The 13,112-nt window shown below is 51.5% G+C and overlaps 6 protein-coding genes across 6 annotated transcripts; 3 read left to right on the plus strand and 3 right to left on the minus strand.

Annotated features, from left to right (window-relative positions):
* Window positions 1-194: 194 nt before the first annotated feature.
* On the plus strand, window positions 195-1,073 carry ANOM_001650 (uncharacterized protein; the record flags this gene model as incomplete). The annotated part of the gene is made up of 1 exon (XM_015546907.1): window positions 195-1,073. One exon carries the CDS (start codon window positions 195-197, stop codon window positions 1,071-1,073), a length of 879 nt encoding a protein of 292 aa, XP_015410221.1.
* A 47-nt stretch (window positions 1,074-1,120) lies between these two features.
* On the minus strand, window positions 1,121-3,154 carry ANOM_001651 (flavin-containing monooxygenase; the record flags this gene model as incomplete). Its single annotated transcript, XM_015546908.1, has 3 exons — window positions 1,121-1,339; window positions 1,398-1,623; window positions 1,678-3,154. 3 exons carry the CDS (start codon window positions 3,152-3,154, stop codon window positions 1,174-1,176), a joined length of 1,869 nt encoding a protein of 622 aa, XP_015410220.1. The 3' UTR covers window positions 1,121-1,173.
* A 497-nt stretch (window positions 3,155-3,651) lies between these two features.
* Window positions 3,652-5,346, plus strand: ANOM_001652 (cytochrome P450; the record flags this gene model as incomplete). The annotated part of the gene is made up of 3 exons (XM_015546909.1): window positions 3,652-3,807; window positions 3,874-5,033; window positions 5,088-5,346. Exons 1-3 carry the CDS (start codon window positions 3,700-3,702, stop codon window positions 5,344-5,346), a joined length of 1,527 nt encoding a protein of 508 aa, XP_015410223.1. The 5' UTR covers window positions 3,652-3,699.
* Window positions 5,347-5,927: 581 nt separating this feature from the next.
* Window positions 5,928-7,917, minus strand: ANOM_001653 (GMC family oxidoreductase; the record flags this gene model as incomplete). Its single annotated transcript, XM_015546910.1, has 2 exons — window positions 5,928-7,326; window positions 7,391-7,917. 2 exons carry the CDS (start codon window positions 7,915-7,917, stop codon window positions 5,928-5,930), a joined length of 1,926 nt encoding a protein of 641 aa, XP_015410222.1.
* Window positions 7,918-8,429: 512 nt separating this feature from the next.
* Window positions 8,430-10,377, minus strand: ANOM_001654 (cytochrome P450; the record flags this gene model as incomplete). Its single annotated transcript, XM_015546911.1, has 7 exons — window positions 8,430-8,829; window positions 8,890-9,161; window positions 9,219-9,463; window positions 9,513-9,664; window positions 9,729-9,920; window positions 9,976-10,105; window positions 10,182-10,377. 7 exons carry the CDS (start codon window positions 10,375-10,377, stop codon window positions 8,430-8,432), a joined length of 1,587 nt encoding a protein of 528 aa, XP_015410217.1.
* A 1,096-nt stretch (window positions 10,378-11,473) lies between these two features.
* ANOM_001655 (sterigmatocystin 8-O-methyltransferase) lies at window positions 11,474-12,969 on the plus strand (the record flags this gene model as incomplete). Its single annotated transcript, XM_015546912.1, has 5 exons — window positions 11,474-11,843; window positions 11,899-12,022; window positions 12,083-12,192; window positions 12,246-12,606; window positions 12,666-12,969. The coding sequence occupies 5 exons, from the start codon at window positions 11,474-11,476 to the stop codon at window positions 12,967-12,969; spliced, it is 1,269 nt and encodes a 422-aa protein (XP_015410216.1).
* Window positions 12,970-13,112: the final 143 nt, after the last annotated feature.

Below are 13,112 nucleotides of genomic sequence, written 5' to 3' on the forward strand. Positions count from 1 at the left end.
GTACGACAAATGCGTCAATAGCCTATCATTCTAATTCATCCAAACTTGGTTTCCTTCGACTAGTGGAACTTTATCTCTTGTTCAGCTCTTCGCAGCGCTGTACTTGTATGCGTACGGATTTTCGGAGAGCGAGATTCAGAATCCCCAACCTCGGGCCGAATTTAATCATAGACTTCCATATTCCCAGCAAGGAAATGACGAGTAGGTTTCTGCAACCTATCGGACTATCCTCGAGCAGTACTCCCAGCGAAGACTACAAAATTGCAATGCGTCAGTACGCTATTCTAGGGGCCACTGGCAACACTGGCCAGGCACTACTGAACGTCCTCCTGCAGTCGCCCGACAACCAGATTCACGCCTACTGCCGGTCTGCCTCAAAGCTGGACCGAGTACATCCTGGAATCACTCAACACCATCAGGTGAAAGTGTGGGAAGGGTTGCTGGAGGATGTGTCACTACTATCTGAATGCATTCGAGGCACGCGAGCCGTCTTCATGGTAGTGGCGATTCCCGACAATATGCCACATTGTACTATCGCCCAGGACTGCACCAATGCCGTGCTTAAAGCTCTCAGAAAGCTCCAAGCAGAAGGATGCCAGCCTCTACCCCAGTTAATTGTGCTATCTTCTGCTAGCCTCGAAGACTCTTTATGCACCGACGTTCCGCCCCTCATTCACCGAGTCCTCAACATAGCCGCTGGTAATCTCTACAGTGATCTTGCAAAGGCCGAGAAGGTCCTACGTGCTGAGAAGCATTGGGTGTCCACAACTTTCGTGAAACCTGGGGGACTAGTGCACGATGTGCAACGGGGTCATATTCTGAGCACCAAAACCGCGAAGACGCCGGTTTCCTTCCTTGATGTGGCAGCAGGGATGGTGGAGATTGCTAACGCGGACGATAAGAGATATGACATGACGAATGTGAGCGTCAATGCAGTCGGACATGGGACGGCGTTTCCGTGGAAAGGAGTATACTATGTGATGACTGGGCTGCTATTCCATTTCTTTCCTTGGACCTACAAGTATTTCGGGGATTGCCCCATGGCCCAGCCCAAGTCCAAGAAAGACCTCTAATAACACATATAGATGGAATATCTAAGTCTTTTAGAGCTTATGCAATATAAACGGATCATTGTGGATTGCCTTGAAACTCTAATCTATACACATACGGCTATTACGCGAAACGAACAAGCGCCCAGCCAAGCAGGATCACTGGAATCCATTTAGCGGCCATTGCAGACCAGGATTTCGATCCCTCGCTGCTATGCAGCACAGTGGGCGACTCACGACCCTCGAGCTGCTCCTGTAATGTCCGCAGATTGCCGCCAACCTCTTCGTACCTAGAGGGTACTGTCAGAAACTACATTGGAACCGCCGTCATGCTCGATTGATTCCCACCATTTCGGGTCGATCTCCTGTAGACCCAGATGAGGACTAACATCGGCTTCCTTCGGGCCTTTGCGGTCCTGGATCGTCCACCCCATGCCCAGGCAGGCCCAGGGATTCTGATGGAACGAGTGGATGTCGAAGTCTTCGTAGCGAGGCTGGTTGATGACTTGCTGGTAGTGCAGCGAAGAGCCGGGCCAGATGGCATTGACCCGACCAGTCTCATTGTTCTTGTACCCTAAATGATTCTTGTTAGCACGTTCAGCCGTGGCTGTTGAAAGAGGAAACGTACAGCTTCGACATTCATCTGTCCAGACCGTGTTCTTCACCCACTCCTGGACATGATCGTTAAATTGATCCGTGCGATCTTGTCGCGGCACCCAGCTACGAAGATTCTCGTTCTGGGCCTTTTTAATCCACTGTACCACGTAGTTTGAGACGGCCTGCAGCGGCCCAATGACACTGCCATTTTGTATAGGCCACGTCGGCCCGATGAATGTGAAAAAGTTGGGCATCTCCGGCACGGCAAGGCCCAGATATGAATTGGGGCACTCCTTCCACTTCTCCCTCAGGTCCACGCCGTCTCGGCCCACGATGGGGAAACGTGGCCGATACGAGGCATCGAAGCCCGTGGCACATACTATAGTGTCAACCTGGCGCTCTACCCCATCGCCACCAACCACACCCTTCTCTGTACAGCTTACCACAGGGGTGAAGTGTACATTGACGTTCTCCTTCTGAATCGCCTCCATGTAGGGGTCGCCCGGGGTGATGCGACGACAACCAAACGCAAAGGATGGATCAAGCCCTTTCCGTAGCTTCTCATCCTTGATCAAGTTGGCGGTGCGCTGGCGGAAAAACGCCGACGCCATCGTTTGCCCCTTGGACCCCGTGTAAAAGGCCCCCCAGGTGCCGTTGACCTGGTCCTCGATGGTCTTTGCATGGGCCACAAGCGCCGCTGGATTGCGCCGGAATTCGTCGCGCTCGGTAGGTGTGTATTCCTTGGTCTGGCTGCCAGTGTTGCCCGCTAGCACTCCGAACCACACGCCCGTCCGGACAAAGACATCGAGCTGCTTCACCGTGGGTTGCATCCCGGGCACCGTTTGGATGGAAGATGCTCCGGAGCCAATAACCGCTACTCGATCGTGCTTCCATTGCGACTCTTGATAGTCGTCGGGCCATCGTGCGGTATGGATCACTCGGCCTTGGAACCGGTCATGGAGGTTGGGGATTTGAGGCCACTGAGGATTATTGAATACCCCCGTCGCGTGAATCAAAACATGGCAATGATCTTCAAACTCTCGGGGTTCTCCCTCGCCAGCCTGCTGTCGCAGTCGGACTGTCCATTCTCCGCGGTCTTCGTTCCAGTAGCAGCCCACCACCTCAGTGCGGAACACCATGTAGCGGCGCAGCTCAAAGACTTTGCATACCCGGTCGAGGTAATTCCAGATATCGGGCGCATAGGAGAAGTACCGGGGCCAGTCTGGATTCGGGGCAAATGGGTAGGTGTAGGCATGGCTCGGGACATCGCAACCGGCCATGGGGTAGCGGTTTTCCAACCAGGTGCCACCCACGTCCGCATTTTTCTCATACAAAACGTGTTCGACATTAGAACATTGCTTCTGGATCTGATATGCCATCAGTATCCCCGAGATGCCGGTGCCGATGGTCACCACCCGCAACGGGCGGTTGGCCGGGTCGTTCCAGGTGAGATCTTGCGGGATTTCATACCCAGTCGAGCCGGGCTGAGAGTAGTCTACTTTGGACATCTTGTTCTGTTATGATCCCTGTGACCTTTAGTGATATCGAGAGCGTTATCTGGAGCGTAGTTAGGGCGATAGTACCTTCACCAAATACTTGCATTCGGCGAGCGACAAGTCCCCGACGGCCGAGACGGGGATTCCTTCGTCTACGAATGGTATGTTTATGTCATCCTTTCATTGGTATTCAGTGCAGTTGAATAGGAACTAGGCAGGTTAGTGTTTCACGCTATTGCTACTCGACCAGGAATTAGAGCGTACCAATATAACGATGATTATGGCAAGCTTCCCTCGATCATACATAGAGTGAGAAAAACACCATATCACGCCGCCAAATGTAAACGTGTCGAGCATATCCGAACGCAATAGCGTCAAATACTAGGCACAACGGTAATTAAAACAACAAAAAGACCAAAGGGCAAGATTCCGGTGGGCGAGAATGGCTCTGGTTCCCCATCCGGTGTCCGTACTGCAGTGCTTCAAGATATGTTAGACGACTTCGTCCCAGGAAAATCACAGGTTAGATACTTCGTATTTGTTTGCCTCTGTAAACTATGATCAACACTCCGCCCAGAGACCTCATTCGGGCCATCGAGCAAGTTCCGCTCACCTGGTGGTTCCTCACCGTGGGTGGTGCCTGGATTCTGAGCACAATTGTCAAGGTAAGTCACAGTTCCGCAACTTCTGGATCGATACCTGGCAGAATATGACTCTGAACTACGCAATAGATTCTGCAAACGGCATATTTCAGCCCCCTTCGCAAGGTTCCTGGTCCCTGGTATGCGCGCCTAACAAGTGCTCGGCTCGCCTGGGCATCATTTGCCAACAATCGCATTTATTATGTGCAATCGCTCCACGATAAGTATGGACCTATTGTACTCATCGGCCCCGAGGAGGTTGACATAGCGGATCCCGGGGCTGCTAAGCAAATCCACCGCATGGGGTCGGGGTTCGTTAAAGCCCCCTTTTATAAGCTGCTCTCCCCAGGTCCGGTTGATAACATCTTCAATTTCCGCGATGCCAAGCTACATAGCAACCGACGCAAGCTGTACGCCAAAGGCTTTACTTTGAATAGTTTGCGGCAAGAGTGGGAGCCGACGATTCGCAACATTGTTGCGCTGACGGTTGAGAAAATTCGCCACGACGCGCAGCAGGGCGAAGCGGAAATCCTGGGCTGGTGGACTCTGATGGCCAATGAGACTGTGTGCAAATTAACGTTCAATGGCGGACATGATACGGTGCGCAATGGAACCAAGGATCCCTTCGTCTTAATGCTGGAACGTCGCATGGGCGACCTGGCGCATCTGCTGCAGCATTTCACCCCACCGCTGTACTATCTAGGTCGTCTGCTTGCACGCGGGGTGCCCCGGCTACACGACGTCTTCTTCTCGCAGGAGATGATGTTTGAAGCAGGCAAGAGCGTCGTGGCAATTGCCCGTGGTGCGCGTGGTGGCGAGGGAGACCGGAATCTGTTCGTCAAAGCCCTGGCCGCAGGCGATTTCGAGAGCAAGATCGGCGGCCTCAACGACACGGAGATCATCACCGATGCTGGGGCGTTGCTCCTGGCTGGCTCGGACCCCACGGCATTATCTCTGACATTTCTCATCTGGTGCGTGCTGAATCGCCCCAAATTGCAGGCCGAGCTCGAGTCCGAAGTTGCCGGATTGCCAGAAGATATCACCGATGCTGCCTGTGCAGAGCTACCGATCATGAATGCGGTGATACATGAAAGTCTCCGTCTGTATGGACCGGCCCCTGGATCGATGCCTCGCAGTCCGCCCCCAGACGGTGCCACCCTGTGTGGGTATTACATCCCTCCCTCGGCCGTGGTCGTTACGCAGAACTGGAGTCTGCACGGCAATCCGAAGGTGTGGAAAGACCCTCATTCGTAAGTTATTTCATGTCGGTTTGAATTGTAAATCTCCGACTGACGTGGCAGCAGATTTGACCACACACGGTGGTTGCCGGGAACATCACTATCAGAAGAGGCGAAGATGTCATTCAATCCCTTCGGCCAGGGCGCACGTCAATGTCTAGGCATTCATCTCGGCTGGATGCAGCTGCGTCTCGCTACGGCTTTATTTTTCCGTCGCTGCCCGGGAGCCAAGTTGGCACCTTCGACTACTCCGGAGACCATGGTCATGATTGATAGTTTCATCGCCGGTATGCCCAAGGCGCGGCGCTGTGCTATTCAGTTGTAGTATTGATGTTGTATGACGGATGGATGGATGACACAGATGGACTTGAGTTTTGATTCTCAATACACTAACCTCGAGTTTAGTCCAGGCCAGGCATATAGAGTGTACGTAGAAAGGTTCAATAAAGCTCTGTTAGATAGATTTTGAGTGTGGGATGTTCGCACTGCAGCAAAACCATATTCCTAGCAGTCGATCCAATTCTGCCCTTATCGGTACGGAATTATAACCTAGTACAACTTATGAAATGCTTGATTACGTTAACAAGATAAAATTTTCAAATATTAGCAAAGTAAAATCGGAATGCTCTGGGGTGTGCGGGCTGGATATCCTCTAATTATCTGTCATGCTAGACTGATTCTCTAACAGATAGAGTTAAGTTGATATATGGTGAACAAATCGCCAGTGCGAGTTCGAGAAGGGTATGAAACACATTTCATTTGGAGTCAACAATATTGTTTGTCTATCTGGTTGGTGCTACGCCATACGATAGATTGAAACAGCTCAGGATGCCTTCAAAAACCTAACCATAACATTTGGCCAATGCCTAGTAGAAGCTCCAGATGCGACCTGATCCACCGTCACTACTATTCAGCCGTCATTTCAGCAGCAATCTTCTCAGCCAGAGCATACACTGTGCCCATGGGCTGTCCGTCAATAGCAAACGGAAAGATAGAAGCATCGACTACGCGCAGACCCTTAACGCCTAAAACCCTGGCTTTGGAATCCACCACCGCCTTGGGATCGTCTGCTTTACCCATAGCGCAGGTGCCGACACCGGCATAGTAAGCATCTGATGTCTCGGCGATGTAGTTCAGAATTTCGTCATCCGTCTGATACTGCGGCCCGGGTAGAATCTCGGGCCCAGCAACGACCTCACGCATCACGTCCGATGCAACAATCTCGCGACAGCGGCGGAAGGCAGCAACCGCCATCTCCTGGTCTCTTGGATCGGCCAACCACTGTGGGTCCACGATGGGCGGATTGGCTGTATCATTGCTGTTGATTGTTACCGTACCTCGACTGAAGGGAGTCATCAGAGCGGCAGACATGCTGAAATAATTCTTGCCGTCGTATTGTGGAACAAAGGTGTCGTCAAGTGCAATATATGAAAAGGTCGGCCAGTCGTTGGGAAATGCGGCGTCAATATCGGCGGCAGTAGATTCCTTCAGCATGCCTGGCTGGTGTTTCTCGAAAGCAAAGTAATCTTGGCCAGGGTTGGTCAAGAGACCCTTACGCTCCTCGTTATATTCGCGAATAGCCCGTGGCAGTGTCTCCTTGTTGCCCATCAATTGACTGTGGCTCTCGACCTTAACTGGAACTGTAGGCCCCAGGATAATGGTGTCCTGCATGTTCTGGCCTACTCCGCTGAGATCGGATCGCACTGGAATGCCCAGCTTCTCCAAATGGGCTTTGGGCCCGATGCCCGACACCATCAGCAGCTGGGGTGAACGCATGACGCCGGCGCTCAGAATGACCTCCTTTTTGGCCCCGATCTGCCACTCGAAGCCGTCGGTGCTTACTGTTATTCCTGTGGCTCGATTATGATCGTCGAAAAGTACCCGTTTAACCAGAGTGCGGGTAAAGATATTGAGGTTATTGCTCTCCATCAGCGCCTCGCGCAGATACGAAGACGAAGCGGTCTCGCGGCGACGGGTGTAGGGGTTGATGGTGTGGGTTATGTATGAACGGCCCAACAAGTTGCCATTGGAGAAGCCCTGGGCTTCAGGAAAGCCCATTTTGGCCAGAGCCTTGTCCACCCAGGACGAGATGGCATTGACCTGGAACGGATAGCCGACGTGTACGGGGCCTCCCGAAGCCGTAAAGGCCGTGTTGTCGTTGAGAGCAGTCGCATTCGTAGGACGAGGGTTAGTTCCAGGACCAGAGAAGTGAACGCTCTTCTGGAAATATGGCAGCCATTTATCCCATGTGTAACTGTCGTCGCCAACGTGATCCGCCCACATATCGTATGCGCCTTTCGAGCCTCTAAACCTTCTAGTCAACACTTTACTCCCACGGATGCTATCCAGGTGCAATGACCGTGACTTACCTGTGGTACAACATGGCTCCTCGTGCAGTGCTTCCGCCCAAGGTCTTTCCCTGCATATAAAACATCTCGCGCTGTGCCAGCCCGGGCTGCGGCGTCGTGTATTGGTACCAGTCGAATAGAGGGTTTTTAACCTTACCATTGTCGAAGAAGTAGTTGAACAGATACATCGGCACCTCTGTGGCATTGCCAGCATCGGTTTCATAAAATCCCCCCGCCTCAATCACAGCAACTGAGGCAGATCCATCCTGTGACAGGCGACGGGCCATGGCCAGGCCCGCCGTTCCACCGCCGACAATCACGTAGTCGAACGACTGTCCCGGCCATCCGTACATGCCAAAGTGTGAGCTGAGCAGCCCCTGCGCCTGAATGCGCCCGTCCATTTGACTGGCAAAATTGTCCGATGTGAAGATTGCTCCTAGCGATGGGAGCGAGGAAGCTGCGGATGACAGGATGGTGGGATTGACAGCCATGATGCCCACCACGGGGGCGACCGTCATGGCTGCTATCTGGAACCAACTTCGTCCCATAGTAAAAGGTAATGAAAACAATATGCCAAGGACCCTAGCAGCTGTTAAGGCATTGGAGCGATAGGGCTTCTGCCCGGCCCTTTAAATGGTGGTCATCCGTAAGGCCTTGCATCATTTTCTCAAACGGTCTGCCTCGCTGTCCGAGAGTCGATCTCTTGATCCCTGATCGGCTTTTCAGGGTCCCACCGATGTCTGTATGCTATGGCCAGTTTTAATGAACAGGTCATTGGATATATTCTGTGCCTAGCTGAAGGGAATGTCGTCCATTTGAGTACAGCCTTTCTACACGATTAGACTCGAATAATTAATACGGTGATCCGAAGAGATTGTCACTCACATAGCTTATTGATATGAACTCCTCGATTAACTACCAACTTTTGGAAGTACGTTCTAAAGACATCTACTAGAGATACAACGGAGCGTATCGGAATATCTAGCTCAAGCAAAGCCCGTAGAGACAGCGTCTTCTCCTCTAAACACCAGTCGTAATGCCCAGGGAATACGTATATCTCTCAAATCATCTCATTTCTGGCCATGAATCGGGAGATGTCAGTAGCATCGGCATTCTTCCAGGGATGGTCCGTCTCGATTGAGCGAATCAATGCTTCGTGTGCAGGGCTGCGAGGCACCACATTAAGGCCAAACGGGCTCGGTTGGCTGATGACCCCCGGCAACCAGTCGGGCTCCGGAGCTGCTGGATCCTTGGGCGAGACCAAGAAGCAGCTGAGCGTGTGGCATGCAAGTAAAAATAGCTTTTCGTCAGTTAGGAACCGACCGGGGCATATGCGACGCCCAAAGCCAAACACAAATTTCATGGGATCTGTTTCCGGCGGGGAGCCATTTCCCTCCAGGAATCGCTCTGGCTTGAACACCATGGGGTCCTGGTAGACACTGGGATCATGGGTAAAGGCCCTGAATAAGTATAGTGTTAGCTTAAAGACTGAAAAAGAGAATGAACGCAAGGGGAACAACCAGATATTCGGCAGTAGGAGAGCCCCTTTGGGCAGCAGATAACCATCCCAGATCTGATCCTCCTGCGTAATATGGGGGGCACCCAAAGGGGAAGCAGGATGCCATCGAAATGCCTCTTTGACAAGGGCGTCAATAAAGGGTAACTGTGAGCGGTGCTCGAAGGTCGCCAGAGTAGTTGGTCCCACGACGCGGTCGAGCTCCTCACGCGCCTTGCGTTGAACCTCGGGGTACAAGGCCATGGCCACGAAGAAGCTAGACACAGCCGACACTGTCTGTATAATGGGTTAACGCGCTTCATATCCGAAAGGATAAGGCAAAGCATGGTTTACCGTGTCCGATCCTCCCATAACGAATTCGGCATTCGTCCATACTAACACCTGTTCTTCCTGTGATCCAGATTCATAGTGACCCTTCTGCAACAAGCGCAAGAGAACGGAAGGACGGCAGCAGTCCCGAGCGACCTGATCTTTTATCCATAAGTAGGGAACCATAGTCATCTTTTCGATGGTCCGCTTGTATTCTGCTGCCTTAACTTGGAACGAAGCTCCGGGGAACCAGGATGGTACATATCGCACTGTTTCAGCATCAGCATCAGCCGCATCTTGTCATACAGGCTTTCTCACGTATGGGGAAGAAATTGACACTCCACTCTCCCGGAGAGAAGATGTGGGAAAACTGCCGAACTGACCGTTGGGTCAGATCATACAACTCATCTTTCCCATGCGGCGCAATCGTGTACCCATAGGCCACATCCATCATGAAGGCGTTCGCTTCCCTATAGTTATATTTCCCTGGTTCAGTATGTCAAGCACCACCAATAACCGTCAGACATTGCTTACTTCCGGATATTGAACCGAAGGTCGTCCGGACTGTCTAACGTCCTCAACAAGAATCGTCGAATGCCGATTTCCATCTTGAGATGAAAAGTAGAAATGGCTCGCCTGGTCCCGATTTCCTGTTTCATATTGGCTCGAATGGTCTTCCATGCTTGCTTATTGCGCTCGGTAGCCAAGCTCATGCCCCACCCTGCCCTAGCATGTCATCAGTGCCAGTTCCTATAGGATGCTGCAAAGGGTTCTCGCCTACATATGCGCAAAGGGGGCATCTGGGATCATCTGACTCAAGGCTGACTTCTTGTGCATAATCTCTATACCCAATTGAGCGTCGTTGATCATGATAATGGTCTGCCCCATGACCTCCAGGGAGCTTATGGGCCCTGCTCACTCGCACATATCCCAAGCATTAGAACAGTCTACACGTCAGATAGGTGGACAGGAAGAGGGTTCCAGTACCATATCGCCCTTGGTGCTTAGCCCAAAATAACCATTCCGGGGTTCCCTTTGGCGGAAAGTCGGTCAGGTTCCCAATGATAGGCTTCCTCCACGGTCCTGGAGGGAGGGGAGGATGTGTGTCTTTGGGCGCCAGCAGCTTCTCCAAAAGCCATAAGCCGAGTAAGGCCCCCGCACAGATAATTAGGCCAATAATCATGGTCGGGTGAAAGCCAAGTGATGGTAGGACTGGATGCTGAGTGAATCGTGCAAAGACTTGTGAATTTCGCTTGCGCCGTATCTGGTGCAGAGACTGAAATGAGCGTTCGGCTTCCGAAAGTTTTACCTGCTCGGGTCTCCCGTATGAAACTTCGACCGACGAAAGCCAACTTCTTCAAATACTCTAACTCGGGATGGGGAAGCAGATACTATAAATAACTTCTGAAGAAAGCCGTGTCTGTGGCGCTGGCGTTAAAGCTTGCGGGAATTTCCCCTGGCTAGTTAACTCCAAGGGTTCCACCTACACAATAGTGAATAGTAAATTAACTGTTCAGAGTATGCAGGCTGTCTAGGAGGTTGTATTACGTCAAGTGCTATAGTAGTTCGTATGCTTCTATATTTGACTTCAGCTAGAAGAATAAGCTTCTGCCATAATACCGCTAATCAAGGAACAGCCATGCCAGACCATACAGCTGTCGTAGTGTACAAGGAACATCGAAGTAGGATTCGCCTGGAGCATAATGTAATCTACTTCTGTGAGGTACTAATTAATCTGAACCTTCCCCTAGATACCCTCCAGCAAAATGCAGAGTAACAAGAGAGGACCATTTATTAGCTCTACATAGAGGACTACTTCTACAGGCCTTGTAGCAAAAGGATTAATTTACATCAAACTCAGCTGGAGAAACGAATAGCAGGATTGGCATCTACAAGAGTGTAACCCTGTATCCCAGGCGCTCCAGAGTCACTAGTAGGCTAAGGGTTTCAGGCTCGGACTTCATCGACTACAGGAATCCGTAATCTCTATTTGTCAGTAGTAGGGAGCAATGGGGAAGGCTGTCATGACACATATCCTCCAGTGGTATTTTTCACTTTCCGACAGGCTTTCAGATTGTTGCCTTAGTGCATCGCTGGCCGAAGTGCCGCGAGTTCCCAGCCCTCTGTTTTGCCTTTCGCGGATTTTGTAAAATTGTAAAAGCAAAGAAGCTACGAGTGTGCGGATTAGGATAAATAGGCATAGCCGACACGAACCTCTATCTTCATATGCTCCCTTCCCAAGTCATTCAATTGAACCCATTAGACGTAGCCCCATCAGCATGGCACTGCCGGACAAAGCCGCCCTCGTGGGCCTTGCCAACGCACTTTCAGAACAGGTAAAGCGTTATCTGGCAATTCCAGATGAAACGGAGCTTCCGAAAGGCGATAAACACTGCATTGAGGGTGTGAAAAGTTCCTCATCGGCCGAACACGCACAGGCTTGGGAGATCGTGCGCACCTGCGACCGTATCGGCTCCTTGATTCATGGCCCTGTTCCCTGGCTCCTAAGCAACGCGTTGTCCCATCTTGATAGTGCCTGTCTAGCAGCTGCCACCCAGCTCAATCTACAGGATGTCATTGTGGACGGAGCTAGTTCCACATCACTCGACACAATCGTCGCCGCAACCGGTGTCTCCAAGGACCTACTACGTATGAGCTTCCACTTTGTTATCTGCTCAAAGGCAGTGCATTGATCAATATTCAGGACGGATTCTTCGCGGATGTGCCCAGCGCTTCATCTTTGAGGAGGTTGCCCCTGACCAATACGCCCACACTGATGCCTCCAAGATGTTGAGGGTGAAGGGAATTCATGCCTTAGTGGGATTCTCGTGAGTAGTCTCCTCTAACAATAAACTACCGGATGTCCTCACCAGGGAGACCGCGTTTAGTTGTGACGAAGTGATGCGTTCAGGTGCCTGCTTTTCCGACTTTTTGCAGCAGACGAAAGGCAATCCTCCGAGCTGGAATGTGCCTTCGCCTTTCTCGTTGGCATTTGATCGTAAGTGATGAACCCTATTCTATCCAGGAGCCTAGCTGAAGGGTGAGAAACAGCTGCCAAAGGGTTGTTTGACTATTACAGCACGGTGGATGAGGTTCGTGGCCGCCGCTTTGATCTAGGTATGGGTGGCACCGAAGCCACAAAGCCGCTGGTAGAGGAGATGTTTGATTTCAGCAGTCTGTCTGAGGGAAGCACCATTGTAGATGTCGGTGGCGGTCGAGGTCATCTCAGCCGGCGGGTTTCGCAAAAGCATCCCCACCTCAAGTTCATTGTCCAGGACCTGCCTGCTGTCATTCACGGAGTTGAGGACACTGAGAAAGTCACCATGATGGAGCATGACATTCGCCACCCGAACCCAGTGCGTGGTGCCGATGTCTACCTTCTCCGATCTATTCTCCATGACTATCCCGATGCGTGAGTGGCAAGGCATCCGAAACGCTTTGGATTGCTTTGACGGCTAATTGTTCCTACAGTGCATGCGTGGAGATTCTCTCTAACATTGTCAGCGCCATGGACCCGACCAAGTCGCGCATCCTGTTGGACGAAATGATTGTGCCCGATCTTTTGGCGCAGGATTCGCAACGATTCATGAATCAGATCGACATGACCGTTGTTCTCACATTGAACGGTAAGGAAAGGTCGGTCAAGGAGTGGGATTCGCTCATTACGACGGTAGATGGTAAACTGGAGACGGAGAAGACGTGGTGGCGCAAAGGCGAGGAAGGGTCGCACTGGGGCGTCCAGCAATTGCGTCTGCACGGAAGCTCGGCAGACTAGGGGAATTCATTGGAGATATGTTTGTAGCCTGTTAGGAGAATTCTTAAGCTAAGATTCGCGAACATCCCTTGCCCTAATTCGTGATAAATTTCAAGAGAATCAGTACTTTTCTACTTAGGTATACTATTCAGGATAAAACCGTA

This window comes from Aspergillus nomiae, assembly GCF_001204775.2.
Source record: "Aspergillus nomiae NRRL 13137 chromosome Unknown contig00034, whole genome shotgun sequence".
Taxonomy (NCBI): Eukaryota; Fungi; Ascomycota; class Eurotiomycetes; order Eurotiales; family Aspergillaceae; genus Aspergillus; species Aspergillus nomiae.